At 45.4% G+C, this 18,410-nt stretch overlaps 1 protein-coding gene across 1 annotated transcript in view; it reads left to right on the plus strand.

Annotated features, from left to right (window-relative positions):
• The window catches only part of iqgap3 (IQ motif containing GTPase activating protein 3), a 93,957-nt gene that overhangs the window by 32,751 nt on the left and 42,796 nt on the right, over positions 1–18,410 (plus strand). The window contains exons 14-21 of the mRNA XM_060820614.1: positions 966–1,090; positions 4,846–5,009; positions 5,129–5,219; positions 5,931–6,098; positions 9,186–9,328; positions 10,166–10,336; positions 14,751–14,834; positions 18,250–18,321. Of these exons, the coding sequence (XP_060676597.1) occupies positions 966–1,090; positions 4,846–5,009; positions 5,129–5,219; positions 5,931–6,098; positions 9,186–9,328; positions 10,166–10,336; positions 14,751–14,834; positions 18,250–18,321 (1,018 nt within the window). The remainder of the gene's footprint in view (positions 1–965; positions 1,091–4,845; positions 5,010–5,128; positions 5,220–5,930; positions 6,099–9,185; positions 9,329–10,165; positions 10,337–14,750; positions 14,835–18,249; positions 18,322–18,410) is intronic.

The raw sequence follows: 18,410 nt of genomic DNA on the forward strand, positions 1-18,410 counted from the left end.
CTGAGACATCCTTGATCCTGGCACCAGGGAAACAACACACCATTCTGCTTTTTCTCTGCTGGCCACAGAAACGTCTGTCTGTACTTCTGACTACAGAATCCCCTAACACAATTGATCTCTTGGAAGCCGACGTATCCCCTGTTGCATTAGAACCAGTCTCAATACCAGAAACTTGGCTGTTTGTTCTACGTTCCCCTGAGAATCCATCACCCCCTACATTTTCCAAAACAGCATATCTGTTTGAAATGGGTACATCCCCAAAAGACTCCTGCCTTAGGTGCCTACCTCTCTTACCCTTCCTGGAGTTAACCCATCTATGTGACTGTATCTGAGACTTTCCCCCCTTCCTATAACTGCCATCCATCACATACTGTTGCTGTTGCAAATTCCTCATCGCTTCTCCAACCGATCCACTCAATCTGATAAGATTTGCATCCAATAGCATTTATGGCAGATAAAATCCGCAGTAACCCTTAAACTCTTTAAACTCCCACATCTGACAAGAAGTACACATCACTGCAAAGGCCATTTTTTGCTCCTTCACAATTTACAGACCAGAAAATAACACCATCTTATTCCTCTACAAACACTGCCCCAGGTTAAATTAATAGCCAAGGCTTATATTTTAAGTTTAGTCACGAGACTTATCTCAAAAACATATAATCAGGAAAGAATCCACAATAGTCATTACTGCAGCCTTTCTCTTGGCCATACCTAAAACAACAATGAACTTATCTGATTCTGTGCTGGGAACTTCGCCCAACAGTTCCTCCAAGATTAGTTGTGCATTTCACTGTTTGTTAATTTTTCCAGATGCCCTCCCATTCTGTATATTGTGACTGTTCGGGGAGGTGAGAGGGAACAAGCATGGTGGACCTTTGTGCAGGGTGTCCTTGTCCCGAGTAGGTTCCCTGGATGTGGGCTCATTTTGGATTTGTGATGTTTCAGTGGTGTCTCGTTGACAGGTACTTTGCTGAACTGACTCTGCTCAAGCAACAGGCCCAGAGAAATGGGGTGGCGATGCTGTCCTGGAACAACCTGCAAATGTGTGTACATGATGTGAACTTAGCTGTGGAAAAGGAGCACGACAGTGAGTACGGACTTCCGAGTTCTGTGCCCTGCCAGTGTGGGACACAGTTTGGTTTCTGATAAATGCACTTGGAGAATCGGAGGGGAGAATTAACCTTGAGTGCTTCCCTGGACCCTTCTGAAGGTTTACTTCAATATATGTAATGCAACGGCACAGAAATAGGTTATGCACTCCAAGGGATCTATATTCATTCTTTGCTCCAGCTGAGCCTCTACCCTTTGCTTTGTAAGGTCATGTGAATTAGGAGCACGAATAGACCATTCAGCCATTGAGCGGGTTCTGCCATTTAGTAAGATTGTGGCTGATCTGTTTTTATTTTTTGACCTTGTTTTCCCTTTCCTGTCCACAGCCACCAGCCGCCCAATAATCTATCTTTACTCCTTTGTTGGACAAAAATAACTCCACAATGAATACATTGTGTCTCTCAGTCTCCACTGCCCTCTTGGGAAGAACGATCTGAACACTAACATGACCTCCCTGTCAGCATAACCTCTACTCCTCATGAGGTTGCCTAGCGTCCTCTTGAAATAGTGCTCCTTTCTGTTATGTTTGTTCACATTGATGTCGGAGTGGCTGGGTGTCCATCCCTACAAGCCCTTGAATGGGTGGTCATACAGTCATAGAGATGTACAGCACGGAAACACCCTATGTTCCAACCCGTCCATGCCGACCAGATATCCCAACCCAATCTAGTCCCACCTGCCAGCACCCGGCCCAAATCCCCCCAAACCCTTCCTATTCATATACCCATCCAAATACCTTTTAAATGTTGCAATTATACCAGCCTCCAGCACTTCCTCTGGCAGCTCATTCCGTCCACACCACCGTCTGCATAGAAAAAGTTGCCCCTTAGGTCCCTTTTATATCTTTCCCCTCTCACCCTAAACCTATGCCCCTCTAGTTCTGGACTCCCCCCACCCCAGGGAAAAGGCTTTGTCTATTCACCTGATCCATGCCCCTCATGATTTTGTAAACCTCTGTCAGGTCACCCCTCCGCCCCCAACGGTCCAGGGAAAACAGCCCCAGCCTGTTCAGCCTCTTTCAGCTGCTGCGTTGAATCTTGACACAGGAACACCCAGAGTGCAGTAAAAGGAGGGAGTGCAGAATTTTGACCCAGTGATGCTGCAGGAATGTCTAATCTATATTTCTGAGTCTGGATTGTGTGCATCTCCGAGAGGACCTTGCAGGGGGTGTTCCCAAATGCGAGCTGACTTTGTCCACTCCTCACGTGGCTGCCCCAGAGCTTGTGACCGCACGTGGTCCGCTGGTGACCTTATTCGGTCAGCAAGCTCCAGTCTGGGAAACCCTGCCTCAACCCATTTATTTGCGAATGTCTTCTATGGACGATTTTGATATTCCTGCGATCAAGAGCATGTTAGCCCTGTTTTCTTTGAAAGACAAAACATTGCAGATTCTGGCAATCTGCAACAAAAGCACAGAACAGTGGAGAAACTCAGCAGGTCTGGAAACATCTGTGGAGAGAGAAGCCATTAATGTTTCAAGTCTAGGGTGAGTCCTCTTCAAAACTGAAATATGATCGTTTGAAAGCCCTCTCATAAGACGTAGGAGCAAAATTAGGTCATTTGGCCAATTGTATCTGCTCCACCATTCAATCATGGCTGATATATTTCTCAATCCCATTCTCCTGCCTTCTCCTTGTAACCCTTGATCCCCTTGCTAATCAAGACTCTATCTTCAATACATTCATTGATTTGGCCTCCACAGCCTTTTGCAGCATTGAGTTTCACAGATTCATCAGTCTCTGGCCAAAGAAATTCCTCCTCATCTCAGTCCCTTTACTGAGGCCATGCCCTTGGGTCTTTCCCACTCTGGAAACATCTTCTCCACATCCACTCTCTCCAGGCCTTTCAGTACAAGTTTCAGTCAGATCCCCTCTCCTCCTCCTAATCTCTGTTGAATACAGACCGAGAATCCTCAACCTCTTATGACAAGCCCTTCAACCCCAGCATTATTCTTGAAAACCGCCTCTGGACTTCCTCCGATTCCAGCACACCCTTCCTTGGGTACAAGGCCCAAAACTGCTTGCAAAATTTCAAGTGTAGTCTGATCAGCACCTTCTTCAACCTCAGCAGTATATCGCCACTCTTGTTTTCTAGCCCTCTTTAAATCAGTGCTAACTTTGCATTTGCCTTCCTAACTGCCAACTGAACGTTCACATTAACCTTGAGAATCCTGAACTAGCTCTCCCAAGTTTATTTGTGCTTCAATTTCCAAAATGTTTCTCTGTTTAGAAAACAGTTCACCTTTATTCTTCCTAACAAAATGTATAAATCAGATTTTACCATATTGTATTCTATCTGCCACTTCTTTACTCACTCTCTGTCTCTCCAAGTCCTTCTGCAGCCTCCTCAAGATTACCTGCTCCCTCCTCCTCACCTACAAACTTAGCAACAATGCCCTCAGTTCCTTCATACAGATTGTTAATGTATAACCTGAACAGTTGTGAACCCAACACTGATTCCACTAGTCACCAGCTGCCATCCTGAAGAAGACCTGTTTTATCCCTACTCTCTGCCTTCTGCCAGTCAACCAATCCTGTCTCCACACCAGTACCTTGCCCCTGATGCATGGCCTCTTATCCTATTGAGCAACCTCTTGTGCGGCACCTTGTCAAAAGCCTTCTGGAAATCCAAATAAATTATGTCCACTGACTCTCCTTTGTCTAACTTAGAATTCTTTGGAGGAAATAATGAGTAACAGATTTGTCAGGCATGACCTCTCCTGATGAAGCTGTGCTGGCTCTGCTCTATTTTACAGTACGCTGCAAGTACTCTGCAATATCAACCTCAGTAATGAGCTCTAAACTCTTCCCAAAGCCTGAGTTCAGGCTAACCGATTCCAACTTCTGCTTCCCTCCCTTCTTATGAATTAAGCCATTTCCCAGTCCTCTGGGACCATCCCCTGATTCCAGTGATTCCTGAAAGATCACCACCAATGCCTCCACAACCTCCTTTTCTACCCTATTCTGGGTGATTATCCACCTTTGGACCTTTCAGCTTCTCTAGCATCTTCTGCTTAGTGATGGCCACTACACTCACCTTTGCCCCTGACTCTCTTGAAGTTGTGGTGTGCTGCTGGTGTCTTCCACCCTGAATTCTAGTGCAAAATATCTGATCATATCCTTTGCCACTTCTTTGCTCCCTATTACTGCTTCTCATTTTCCAGTGGACCACTCTTACCTCTCTACCTTTTATCTAACTTTTAAAAAAAAACTCTTTTATATTACTAGCTAGATTAACCTTACTTATCAATTTCTCAACCTTCATTGCTTTTTTTTAAGTTATCTGCTGGTTTTTAAAGGCTTCCCAATAATCTTCCTCATTGTATGCTTTTTCTTTTGCTTTTATGCTGTCCTTGACTTTCAGTTGCCTCGTGGTCTCCTTAGTATGTTTTTTTTTCGTCCCTGGGATGAATTGTGCCTCCTGAATTACACCCCCAGAAACTCCTGCCATTGCTTCTCCACTGTCTTCCCTGCTCGGCCCCCCTTCCAATTAACTCTGGTCAGCTCCTCCCTCATGTCTTTGTTGTTCTCTTTACTCAGTTGTCATTTTGTTGCATCTGATTCCAGCTACTCCCTCCCAAACCTGCAGGGTGAATTCTCCCTTATTATGGCCACTGCCCCAAGGGGTTGTTTTTCACCTTGAGCTCCCTCATTAAGTTTGCTTCTCAGCATGTAACCATATCCACAATTGCCTGTTCTTAGGCTGCGTGAATTCCATCTGTGGTTTCTGCAGAAATCATTGCGATTGGTTTGATAAATGAAGCACTGGACCGGGACGATCCCGAGAGGACCATAGCGGCGCTCCTAATGCCATCTGCCGGACTAGCCGACTTGGACTTCCCGGCTGCCAAGCGCTACCATGATGTGCTGGCCGTGGCAAAGCGGCAAAAGGCCAAGGTACGAGGCAGCCCCATTATAAATCCCCTTTTCCGTCTCCTCGAGGATCGGTTGCCTGTGGAGGTTTTAACGACTCCTTTTTCAAAGAGGAAAAAAACAAATCCTTTTCGAATCCTCAGGACAATCGGGACGAGGCAGCGGTGCTCTGGATCGAGGAAGTCCAGGATGGGATTCACAAGGCCAACCTGGATGGGCAGGCGGCAAGGAAAAGTGAGTCATTTCGTTACGTGCCAGGTGGGGTTGGGGGCTTGTTGTGTCCTGTCGGTGTGTTCCAACAGTCATGTCTCAGCAACCTCTGCATCTAAGAGAGTTGCGTGTTTAACTCCTGACTGGACCAGAGGGTCTGTTTCCATGCTGTATAACTCTGTCCAGGCCTCCACACTGTTGGAGGTGCTGCCTTTCAGGTGAGATGCTAAATCAGGGCCCTGTCTGCCCTTCCAAAAACACATCTCCGAATTCTTTAGGCCCTCTGGAAGAGGCGCATCTGTTGAATGATCTGGTCCAATACTTGTCCACAATAGCTGATACAGATTAGCTGGTGGTTATCACATTGCAGGTGGAAGGTTTTTGGTTTCCTGTGTTACAACAGTGAATGCACCTCCATTATCATTGGCTTTGGAAATACTTTGCAACATACACGTTTAAAAAGACAGAATGCAAACGCCAGTCTTGTTTCATTATGATATTCCCCGTGAATATGCAGTTGTACGTTGTGGCATGGAGGGATCGTTGTATCTCCCAGCGTGGTGCTGAACTACTCCATGGGTGGAGAGTGAGAGGACGGGCTAGGTAGGATGGGGAGAGAGAAAGAGGAAGACAGTAGCTCGAGAGAGAGAGAAAGAGAGACACCTATTAATTTAATTGTAGTTTCAAGTGCCTTCTAACTTCACAAGTGTTGGTTTCTCTTTGCTTTGTTTTCAGTGTCTCTGGGGATAGCAGCCATCAATCAGGCAATCAAGGAGGGTGTTGCATCCCAAACACTGCGGGTTCTGCGTTCCCCAAGTGTGGCTTTATGCAGTGTCGTTCCAGAATGTGCCTCCACCTACCAATCTGAGTTGGCCACGTTGATGCAAATTAAAATGGAGATGGGTAAGCCTTTGCCTCAGAGGGATAGAGATGCTGCTGATTATGCTTTAAGAAATAGTATGTCTCTGTCCTCTCAGGTTTGTAGTCACTTCAATAATGATTTATTGTCACTTGTACTCTACAATGAACAGCACTGTAAAATACAGTGAAAAGCTCAACTGTTGCCACAATCCGGCACCACCTTGGGTAGCTTAAGAACAAAGAAGTTTTAAAACGCTGAAAGTCCATCTTCGTCCCACCCTGAGCCCCTGCCATGTTGGACCCACCTATGTCAGAGTCATTCTTTCTGCACTATCTCTTCATCAGTGGGCCCACCTCGCTGACAGGCCACCGATGCTAGGTCCTGCACTGGACTCATACTCGCCCTGTAACTGGGAGTTCCTGCAGCCAGTAACCAGGAGTCCCCAGCTCTGGGTCTACCACAACCAAGATGTGCTGCTGTCACCTCACTGATGAGCAGAAGTCCCTGCTCCGCTGGCCAAGACTAGCTCTCTGGCTGCCCACCTCTGCAATAGGCACCTCTTCTGCTGCCAACAGGAAGAAGATGAAAGGGGGGAAAAAAAGACAAAGAAGGGAGGAAGCAGCTGGTCTGGAGCAGAAGGACCCAGGAACCTGAAGACTGCCTACCTTGCCGGCACCACCATTTTGGAACTGGACCATTCCAATTCACACCACTGCTCACATCATTGTATTTTCACAGACCACATTATATACCATGTGGTAGACTGGCTTGCATGCCATCATGGTGTGACTCTGTAACATACAGGCTAGGAAAACCCCTTATGAATAATCAATTGGAGCTCCTACTTCCAGTCAACAAGGCCTACTAAGGAATGGGTGTTTGGTGGAAATGGGATGAAGATCTAGCTATGTTGCCCCAAGTGTCAGAGAAAGTTATCAACCCCTACTCCCTTAACTCCTAAATAAGATTCTGAACGCCTTCCTCGAGGGCCAGGCAGTGACATGAGATGACTGGTCACTGGGGTTATTAGTGAAGATCAAATTTCTTTCTATATGAACTTGTGCTTTTCAAGGGTGGTGCAGAACAGGCTTGGTTGTTCTTGCTTGCACACGTTTGAAGGGATGCAAGATAAATTGATAAAAAGAAGCGGATAGAAGCTGTCATCTTTATTCAGAATGGAATTGAGTACAAAAGCAATGAAGTTGCACCAAACCTTTTGTAATTCTCTGGTTAGGCCCCAGCTGAAGTGTTACATTCAGTTAGTGGCACCCAAACTTTAGGAAGGTTGCCGGAGTCTAGGGCAGGAATTTGCCAGAACTATTCTCCGGTTAATGAGGGACTTCATCCCTGCAGCAGAGAAGCTCCAGGTCTTCAAGGTTTCAGTCGCGATAGTCAGGAGAAACTATTTCCACTGGCAGGGAGGTCGGTCGGTCAGCCAGCAGAGGAGCGCAGATAGTAGAGATTTGGTGAAAGAGCTCTGGTGAGATGAGAATTTGTTCTTAATGTAATGTGTTGTTGTGGTCTGGTAAACGCTACCTGAAAGAGCAGTCAACTCGGGCTCAATTTGCAACGCTGTAGGAATCAAAGGAAGAAAGAAATGAGAACAGAAATGGGTCACATGGCCCATAGTGCTTGCTGCAATGTATAACCTGATCATCAACCTGCACTCCACTTTCCAGACTATTTCCCATATATCTCAAGGCCCCACGTGGGATAAAAATCTGTCGATTCCACTCTTAAAGCCATGGAACATTCAAACACTTTGGGAGAGAGAGTTCCCTCTGAGTGAAGAAGTTTCTCCTCATCTCAGCCCAAAATGGCCACCCATTTGTCCTGAGATTGTGACCAGTTCACCACAATGTGCACACAATGTTCCCCACTTGGCTAGACGTGGGGGGAAGGTGCACCCTCTGTGTTGATCCTGGCCAGTCCCCTTTGGCATCTTGTCTGCCTCAGTGAGATCACCACCTCCTAATTCCTTTAGACTCCAGAGTGTATCAACCTGACCGATTCAACCTCGTATTGTAGGATAGCCTCTTGAACTCTGGGCCCATCTCCAGAACCTTCTCTATACGGCCTCCAGCATGAGTATATCACCCCTGAAATATGGAGAGCAAAACTGCACACACCACTTCAGGAGTGGGATCACCAAAACCTTATGCAAGGCTTATTTCTGTACTCTGCTTCCCTTTCAATCAAGGCCAAAGTTATCTATTGCCTTTCTAATTGCTTGCTATACCTGCATGCTGACTTTTTATTTTTTTGTGCAAGTTTAACTCTTTTCATTCACAGGATGTGGTTATTGTTGCTGGGGCCAGCATTAATTGACCTTGAGTAGGTGGTGGTGAGCCAACAACTTTAACTTGCTGCACTCAGTGCCATTTGGGAGGAAGTGCCAGCAGTTGGACCCAGTGAATGGCTGATATATTTCCAAGTCTAGATGCTGTGAGATTTGGAGGAAGTATCTGTTGCCCTTGTCCCCTGGGAGGTTGTGGTTGCGCATTTGGGAGGTGCTGCCTAGGGAGTCTTAGTGAATTTATGCAGTACATCTTGTAGATGGTATACACTGCTGTTACTGTACATTGGTGGTAGAAAGAGTGAATTTTGAATTTAGATGTGGTACCAATCCTGGATTGTGTAGATATTCCTGAATATTGTCGGAGTTATACTCATCCAGGCAAGTGGGGAGTATTCCATCATCCTCGTGGCTTTGTGTCTTGCAAATGGTGGATAGGCTTTGGGAAGTCAGGACGTGAGTTACTTTCTGCATGATTCTTAGCTTTTTAACCTGCTCTTGCAGCCATAGTATTCATATGATTGATTCAGTTCAGTTCTAGTAAATGATGACCTCCCAGGATTTGATTTGAACCAGTATCCCCAGACCCATAGTCTGGGCCTCTGGATTACTGGTCCACTGACACTAACTACCACCTAACTATTGTCTCCCCTTTGAAAATCCTAACCAGGTATATCTTTTGAAAATGCAGGCTGAGGAGAAGTGGGATTAATTTTAGGGTTCTTTCAAAGAGCTGGCCTTAGTATAATGAGTCAAATGGCCTCCTCCTGTAGTGTACGGTACTAATGTTGGATGAGATGGGCAAGCCATTTATGATTGTTCCATTCTTTAGGAGATAACCAGAGCAGTTGGGTGAAACACAAGCTGAAGGATGGGTCGCTGTACTATTTCAATTTGGAGACGCTCGAGGGGAGCTGGGAGAGACCCAGGGGATTTGTGCAGAGCTCCACACAGATCAGCAGGGAAGAGATCCAGGTATGGTTTCCCTGTCACTGTCCTGAGCCACACAGCAGCTTCAGAGGAGCTGACAGACCGTGTAAGTGGCCGTTGTGTGATTAAACCAGTGGGAACAAACCGCTCAATTATGGAGAAGTGAGGGACCATCCACTTTGGATCCAGGCGAGACCAGAAATCTTTCCAAATGGCGAGAAGCTAGGAATGGAGGGGGGGTGTAATCTGAAAAGCTAATGGGATGTTATCCCTTACCTCGGGGGCTGAACTAGAAATGGGAGGAAGTGATGTTCACTATTTGAGTTCAGTTTGCTTAGGAGTAGCTGGGTTCAATTCTCCTGTTTTCCACCCCAACTCCAAGCTCTCCCACGAAGCTCAGGAAGGGCATATTGGCTTGTAAGGGGGTGCATTGCAGATTCACCAGCACAATCCTGGCCTGGAAGAGTTACATTCCGAGGTGAGGGCTCACAAACTAGTCTTGCATTTCCTTGAATGTAGCAGACAAAGAGGCATGGGAAATTGTTCAGAATGGGGTGGGGATGGCAGAAATGTTAAAATCCAAAGTTTGATCCTGATTGTTCATGAATGATATCAAAAAGCAATTCCTCACACTAAGTGGAAATCAGGAACACTTCTGTGTCTCACATTATCAAAATAGATGTCCGCATCTTGCGAGGAAAAGAGTTAAAATCAGCCAGGATCTATTTCAAGGGTGGAATAAGCTCAGAGGGTGAATGGCCTACAGGTACAGAAAGCTGTCTAGGGCTCTTGTTGGTCGTGAGAAATTGAGTGGGTCAGATATGTTGTAGACACTGTAGGCTCTGACAATTGCTACCTTTATTCCCCACCAACCGATTTTAGGCCACGGTAACTGGAGTGACAGCTATTTACAATCGAGAGAGACTCTGGAAGGCTAACGAGGGAATGATCACAAGGCTTCAGGCCCACATGAAGGGTTATCTCATTCGGAAGGATCTGTGCGCTCGCAAAGACTTTCTCCAAAAACAACTGCCAGCCATCGTAACGGTCCAGGTAGAGTGCGTCTGACCTTTCTTCCTGTATAATCTAGGCCGACTCTCCAGTGCGGTACTGAAGAGATGTCAGGTTGTCAGGGATGCACCTCGAAATTGACCCCGCCCATCCTTGTCTCCATGCTAGTAAACATCCTGCCACATCCCTTGAATTCCTGACTGACATTGCCTCCCTCCCGTTGATGCTATCTTAAAAAAAGAAATGACATTCCTCTTGTTGCCGTGTGTGGAGTTCTGTTTGTTCCTTCATGGTATGTGGGTGTTGATGGCTAGGCTAGCATTTATGACACATCTGTTCTCCCAGAGGGTAGTTCAGAGTCAACCATAATGCTGTGTTTGCTGGAGTCGCATGCAGATCAGAGTGGGTAAGGATATCCAAGTCCAATAAATAATATCAGTGAACCTGGTGGGTTTTTCTGACTTGGCTTCATGGCCATCATAAAACTCTTTCCATTCAGATTTGTGTTGAATTCAATTTCCACCATCTGCTTTGGCAGGGTTTGAACCTGGACCCCCAGATCATTACCTGGAGCTCTGGATTAATTGTCAAGTAATAATACCGTCATTACCTCCCCTTGATACAGGTCTTGCTCTGCATAAATTGGCAACCACTTTTGCTTCCATAATCTGTCCCTGAGTAGCACAGTCTGTCCGAGTCATATAACGTTGTCTGAATGCAACACAGCCATTCTGTTAGTGTTTGGGGGAGTGGTGTGAACCTGAAATGGTTGTGGTTTTGGCCTTAATGGTTTGCTGGGGTGATAATATCGGCCTTTGTGTTCCTGGTTTGCCCGGGAAAACTCTTGCAATGATTACCCACTGATACATAACATTATGCCTGGAGATTGGGATCTGGCTAAGCTACGCCATCCTTGTGTTCGAGCAGTCTGCTGTCACCACCTGGGCTCATGTGTTTAAAGAATGGAGTGCCATTTGAGTTGCACTCCTAAGAACACAATTTCAGGAAAAAGTTGGGGTAATTTGAACAGGATGGGCAGAAGGAAAGAGACACACAATATTCCAACACATTTGACAACTAATGACATACTTTCGAAGGATGGTCCGTGACTTGGTGTGGTACGTGCAGCTCGGATTCTCCAGTGTCTACTGCCCTTAGAGATCATGGCTGTAATCATAGGCTGTTCTAGCGTGAAAAAAGACCATTCAGCTTTTGTATTTATGTTGGTTCTTTGGAAGAGCTCTTCAATTGATCTTATTCTCGTACACTTTTTCCCACACCCTGCAATGTTTTTTTCCCTCTTAAAGCGTTTGTCCAATTCTCTTTTGAACATCACTTTTTTTTTACTTCTACTAAATTGTTGTAAAGATAACAAAGTCTATGGGCTGTTATCAGGAAAATGGTAGCAGATCAGCCAAAATCTGGGAAAGTGGCAAAGCATGGGGCTGAATGGTCTACTCTTCCTCTTGTTTCCTGTGTCCCTGTTTGATTTAGCAACTGCAATTAACGTGTCAGCACAATTTAGCAAGTGTTCACTTAACAAACACTGCGCTGAACTCGTTGTCACTCTGTGAACCCTTTCTGTAGAGGTGCAACCTCCAACAGTGCAGCACTTGCACCTTACAGCTACTGGAGGTCTAGGCATGGAATTTGTTGTGGTGCCTTTGAAGTGGCACTCAAATCCACGTGTCCGAGGTAAGGTGAGCCATGCACTGAGCCACAGCTAGCACCAAGGTAGATGAAGGAGGAGTTGATAGACTTTGGTTTGAATCCACCACCAAGTGTTGGGTTCACCAACCAATCCAGGAGTTATCATCAAATTGAATCTGTTCTTCTCAGAGAGGTTATTTGACTGTTTAGTTTGAAGACCTTAGTGACTTTCTTTGGCTCGCCTGTGATCAAATCCAGAAAGGCATTTTATTCCACACCCCATTTATTGCAAATCCTCTGCTACCTCTCTAAAGTCATGCTTTACCCCTTTCTTAATCCACTGCAGTTTGTGTATGAAGGTGTTACCAGATACTGTTAGGTAGGCACTTCTAGGATTTTTGACCCCGGACAGTGAAGCAATGGCCGCTAGTACTTCCAGGTCTGCACTGAGAGGCTTGGTAAAGTCCTACAATGTGGTGAAGTTCTCCTGCATCTGCTGTCCTTGTCCCTCTGGTAGAAGATACGATTTTAGAAGAGGCTGTCAAAGGAGTGTAGATGAGTTACCACAGTGCGTCCTCCAAATGGTACACACTACTGCGAGAGAGCATTGGTGATATTGAGAGTGAATGTTTAAGGTGGTAGATGGAACGCCAATCAATGGGGGAGATGTCTTATTCTGGATAGTGCTGATTCTCTTGTTAGAGTTGGCCATCCAGGCACATGGAAAGAGTTCCGTCACACTCCTGACTCGTGCCTTGCAAGTGGTGTAGGAGTTTGGGGGACAGACATACGCTGTAGAAGTCCCAGCCTCCTTTAATAAGCTGCAGTTTTTAGCAGGTGAATCCAGTGGTGATATCTGGTCAAAGGTATCTCTCCCACTCTCCTCAGGTTATTGACAATAGAGCATTTGGAGATGCTATTAAATCTCATGGGAGGTGGTTTTACTCTCATTGTGGCATGACTCTTGCCACTTATCAGTTCAACCCTGAATGTTGTCCAGGTTCTTGCTCTATGCAGATATGGACCATGAAGAATTACCAGTGGAACTGGGCACTGTAATCATCAGCGAACCTCCCCATTTTCCTCTATCCCCACTATGAAAAATTAGGGCAGTTTTGTCCAAGGAGATTGTGGAAGGATCTGATAGGGTCTTTTCTCTCTCAATGGATGGGAAAGAAAATAGTCTGAATCCCTGTATTCTGTCTATCTCGAATGGCTGTGAGGATGTAGGAGTAGGATTAAATCCAAGCTGTCTATATCAGAGGCCCTGGGACATTGGTGGTGGAATTTAAATTCAATGAATAAATCTGGAATATGAGGCCATGAAATTAATTGAGGTTTTTAGAAAAAAAACACTGAGTTCATTAACAGGAAAAGAGATCACTGTCCTTACGCTGTCTGACTGACCTGTGACTGATGTGTGACTCCACTGACCTCAGTAATATGGCTAACTCTTAGCTGGCCTCCATATGACCACAAGATGTAGGAACAGAATTGGGTCATTTGGCCCATCTAGTCTTTTCCTCTATTCAATCTTGGCTGATATGGTGCTGGAAAAGCACATCAGGTCAGGCAGCATCTTTGGGGCTGGAGAACCGAAACATCGATCCTCCTGCTCCTCGGATGCTGCCTGAGCTGCTGTGCTTTTCCAGCACTACACTCTCGACTCTGATCTCCAGCATCTGCTGTCCTCAATTAGTCCGCCTTATATGTTTCTCAACCCCATGACTTCTCCCCATAGCCCTTGATCCCTCACTAATCAAGGACCTATCTATCTCTCCTTTAAATACACTCGATGATGTGGCCTCCACAACCTTCTGTGGCAGAGAGTTGCACAGATTTGTCCGCCTCTGGTTGAAGAAATTCCTCCTCCTCAGTTCTCAAGCGTTGTCCCTTTGTTCTGAGGCTGTGCCCTCCGCTACCAGCCTATTCTATGAGAGGGAACATCATCTCCACATCCACTCTATGGTGAGCCAGTCAAGACATTATTCAAGATGGGCAATGAATGCTGGTGTTGCCAGCAAAGCCCATATCCCATGAAAAAATAAAGAAAGCATAAAGGAACAGGTTAGTTAGGTGCCTTTAAAAACAAAAGGGGGGAGATGGCATCAAGGAGGATAAGCACTAGCGTGGAGCGGATGGATCAAATGACCTAATTTTCAAAAATTTTATTCATTCACATCATCTGTATCACTGGTTAGTCCAGCATTTATTGTCCTTTGGAGGGTGGTGGTTAGCATGTGGTCCTAATGTAACTTTGGAGTGTTTCTGTGTAAAAGATTAATAGAGTCCAGCTGGGTAAGATTTGTGGGTGCACTGCCTGAAAGGGTAGTGAAAGCAGAATCAATAATAACCTTGAAAAGGAAATCGATCGATACCTAAACAGAGGAGCAATATGCAATTCTGCCAGAAGTGGGAATAATCACGTAGCTCTTCTGAATAGTAAGCCGTAAGTGTTGAATGACTCCTTCTGAGTAATATCATCCAGTGAGCAAGCAGCAAAGGTAGTCATGGCTTTTTGAATCAGAAGACGAGACCATTCTTGAAATTATCAATGGGTCCCTTAAGACACAATTCTGCTGCAACATCTGTGCATCATTGTGCCAACATGCTCTGATAACTCGTGGGCAATAAACAGTCCCTTGCCAGTGTCACTCGCATCCAAAGAAAAATTATTTTTCAACATTAGTTTTCTTCTTCTTGCTAAATTTGAAGATTCCAAAATTAAATCCTAAAAATTATCCTCTTGTTTGTGGTGGCTGGTAACTGTGGAGGGAATAGCATTCAGCTGTGTTTTATGTTTCAGTCGCGCTGGAGAGGTTACAGACAGCGGAGAGATTACCAGAAGAGACTTCATCACTTTCGAGACAACACAGATGCTGTAATTAAGGTACAGACCACTTAGCTCTGGCCTTGTGTCATGTAATGTTAATTATAATGAAGGAAGACTGGTCTAAATAGCATAATAAATATTTAAAGATCCCTCAGTGGCTGGTAGGAGTTTTGATTCCGTTGAGCCCACAGACTGGGTTTGGAGCCAATTGTTTTTTCTTCTCAGTCTCTGCATCCTGTGTTTGGGGCAGTGCAAGAATGGAACGGGAGGTCTCATTCTGTTGCTGGCTGTCCAGTGAATCTACCCACCCCTAAACCCCATCTCCCAGAAAGTTCACAGGGCAGAAGGTCATCAAGGGGGAGAGTTCCCCAATGTGGAATAGACCATTGACATTAGTTGCGATGATACTAAGCTTTAAGAGGTGTATTTTGTCCTTTTCTTTTGAAGATTGGTTATAAGACAGAGGTGAGAGCTTTCTATAGAGGAACCTCTATTATCTGAATGAGATTGGCTGGACACTATTTCGTTTAGTTAATTGATTATTCAGGCAAAAGCCCTTCATCAGCCCTTTCCTGATGAAGGGCTTTTGCCCGAAACGTCGATTTTGCTGCTCATCGGATGCTGCCTGAACTGCTGTGCTCTTCCAGCACCACTGATCCAAAATCTGGTTTCCAACCTCTGCAGTCATTGTTTTTACCTAATTGATTATTCAGATAATCAATTTTCTTAAACTAGGGAAGCGGTACTGATCGACCGGCTGTGCTCAACCGGAGAATTTGTTTAAATGTATAATTTTAATGAGAGTGCTATTTAAACAAACTAATCTTTGCATTCTGCAATTTACCAGTTAAACTAAGAAGGACTAAACATCACAAGCTTAACACGTAATTTTCTTTAGAGTAACCTGAGAATGGTGAGTGTGTGCCATCCAGGTGCTTATGAAACAGCTCAACCCCAGTTGCACGATAAGAGTGTCATGAGGTATTAACCAGCCTGCGGAATGACTTTGTTTCATTTTTTTTCTCTCACCAGGAAGATAGGAAAGCACCCGAGTGGCCAGTGACAAGCAGTGCTCTTCACAAAAGGGCAATGCTGTGTGATCAAACTTTGTTTCAAATTGTGCTTTTATGTAAATGAGCATGCTGAGATGTGTTCCATTATTGAATCACTTGATGAAGCTTCATTTTTAAAGGGATTGTCTCAGCAAAGCAATGCAAAACCTTTAATTGAGCTGACTGAGCATCCTCTGTATTATAAACAGATTTATTTTTATTCAGCTGTGGGGGGTGGATGTCACTGGTGGGCCAGCATTTATTGTCCATCCATAGTTGCCCTTGAAGATGAGCTGCTGCCTTGAATTAGATTAGATTACTTACAGCGTGGAAACAGGCCCTTCGGCCCAACAAGTCCACACCGACCCGCCGAAGCGCAACCCACCCATACCCCTACATATACCCCTTACCTAACACTACGGACAATTTAACATGGCCAATTCACCTGACCCACACATCTTTGGACTGTGGGAGGAAACCGGAGCACCCGGAGGAAACCCACGCAGACACGGGGAGAATGTGCAAACTCCACACAGTCAGTCGCCTGAGTCGGGAATTGAACCCGGGTCTCCAGGCGCTGTGAGGCAGCAGTGCTAACCACTGTGCCACCGTGCCACCCAAATTACTGCAGTCGACCTACTGTAGGCTAACCCACAATGCCCTGAGGGAGGCAATTCCAGGATTTTTGCCCAGTGACAATGAAGGAGTGGTGATATATTTCCAAATCAGGATGTTGGGTGGCTTGGCGGGGAATCTTGCAGGGGCTGGCGTTCCCATGCTCTTGTCCTTCTAGTTGGAAGTGGAACTTTTTCCTAAAATAAAAAGGTGGCAAATTGAAAGATAAGTGTAAAGAAACTCAGTAGTTGACATGTAGCACAGAGAGCGATATAAATCAGGATGTAGGACTGATATGGTGACATTAAATTCCGATCTCGAAGAGAAATCTGAGGGATTTGGTGATCTGGGGAGAAAGTGCGAGGCAGAGTTGGAGATGAGGCCAGTGAGATTTAATTTGAAGTGGAACCTAAGCAGTAGTAGGAAGGTACCTTGTACCTTCACAGATGAAAAAAAAACGTGTACGACAAGCCCCCTTTAATGAGATGTGATGGTGGTTCAGCCTGTCTCAATGGAGAATGGGAAATGGAGGGAGAGTGGAGGTGAGGTTGCAGAGAGTCCACGTTCTCGCCAAAAGGCAGAACGGTCTCGAGGGACCGGCTAACCCACTCCAGCTCAGGTTTCTGGTATTTGTAACATTGCCTGCGCCAATGTTGAAATATCAGACCCTGTGGGAGCTTGACAATGTGGATGTTTGGACGAAGTTCTCTCCCCTGTGGGCGTGACTGGAACAAAGGGGCGCAGATTAAAAATGAGGTGTCCCATATTAATACAGAGATGAAGTGGAATCTCTTTTCCAGAGTATTATGAGTCTTTGGAATTCTCTTCCACAGAGCGGGCTAGAGGTGAGGAGAGACCATATTTCAAAGCAGAAGGAGAGAGAGATCCTTGACTAACAAGGGATCCAGAATGTCAGAGGATGGGTAGGATGTGGAGTTGAGGCCGGAATGAGATGAGCCATGATTATTAGATTGGAGAGCAGGCTTGAGGGGGTGAATAACCCCCCTCAGTAATGTTCCTTGAAAGTTGCACAGCTGCTCCGATGTTCCATGCATGGTGACTGGCATTGTGAGCCAGGAAGAAATTCAGAGGGAATGCTGTGTTTGACATGCTCCTGGTCCTTACATTCAGTAAAGCACCTTTGTGATTTGTTGCTGAGCGGCTGAACACCCAGGGAACCCTGGGAGAGTTTCTTGCATTTGTAATAATTTGTTGCTGACTTCCTTCAGCCCTATCTTAACATCAAATTCCTGTGTGCTGAACAATGTGGAAAGTACCAAAGTCCTTTTGGAGGCTTGGTTATTTAGTGTATCTGCAGGATTCCCTGTTTCTGACCTGCTCATGCGGCCAGTGTACTTACATGGCCAGTCCAATTCATTTCCTGGTCAATGGTTAACCTCCAGGATGTTGCTAGTAGTGATTCAATGATAGTCATGCCACTAAATGTGAAAAAGGGTGATGGGTGGATTCACTACTTTGTTAGAGATCATTGTTGCTTGGCAGTTGTGTGGGTGCATTTTACTTGTCACTTCAAACCTGGATGGTATGCAGGTCTTGCTGCATCTGGATTGAGACTTCTTCAGTATCCTAGGAGTTGCAAATGGTGCTGAATATTGTGCTGTCATTGACGAAAATCCCCATTTCTGTCCTTGTGATGGAAGGAGTCAGTAATGAAATAGCTGAAGAAGTTGGACCGAGGATACCGCCCTGAAGATCTGTTACTCCTGAACATTGCTCACCTAGTCAGTTGAGTCAAGTTTGTTAGATTTCTTTTTTTAACTATTGCCTTTAATGTTTTTTTTTAGATTCAGTCCTGGGTGAGGATGTGGCAGGCAAAGAGGAGATATAGGGCAAGGCTGCAGCACTTCAAGAACAATGTAAGCGTGAATGAATAAATAATCTACCAGTCAGCAGACTCTCTGCTTAAAGGACTGAACAGGTTTGAAATTGGATGGAGGTACTGGGA

Source organism: Hemiscyllium ocellatum, chromosome 50, assembly GCF_020745735.1.
Source record: "Hemiscyllium ocellatum isolate sHemOce1 chromosome 50, sHemOce1.pat.X.cur, whole genome shotgun sequence".
NCBI classification, from domain to species: Eukaryota; Metazoa; Chordata; class Chondrichthyes; order Orectolobiformes; family Hemiscylliidae; genus Hemiscyllium; species Hemiscyllium ocellatum.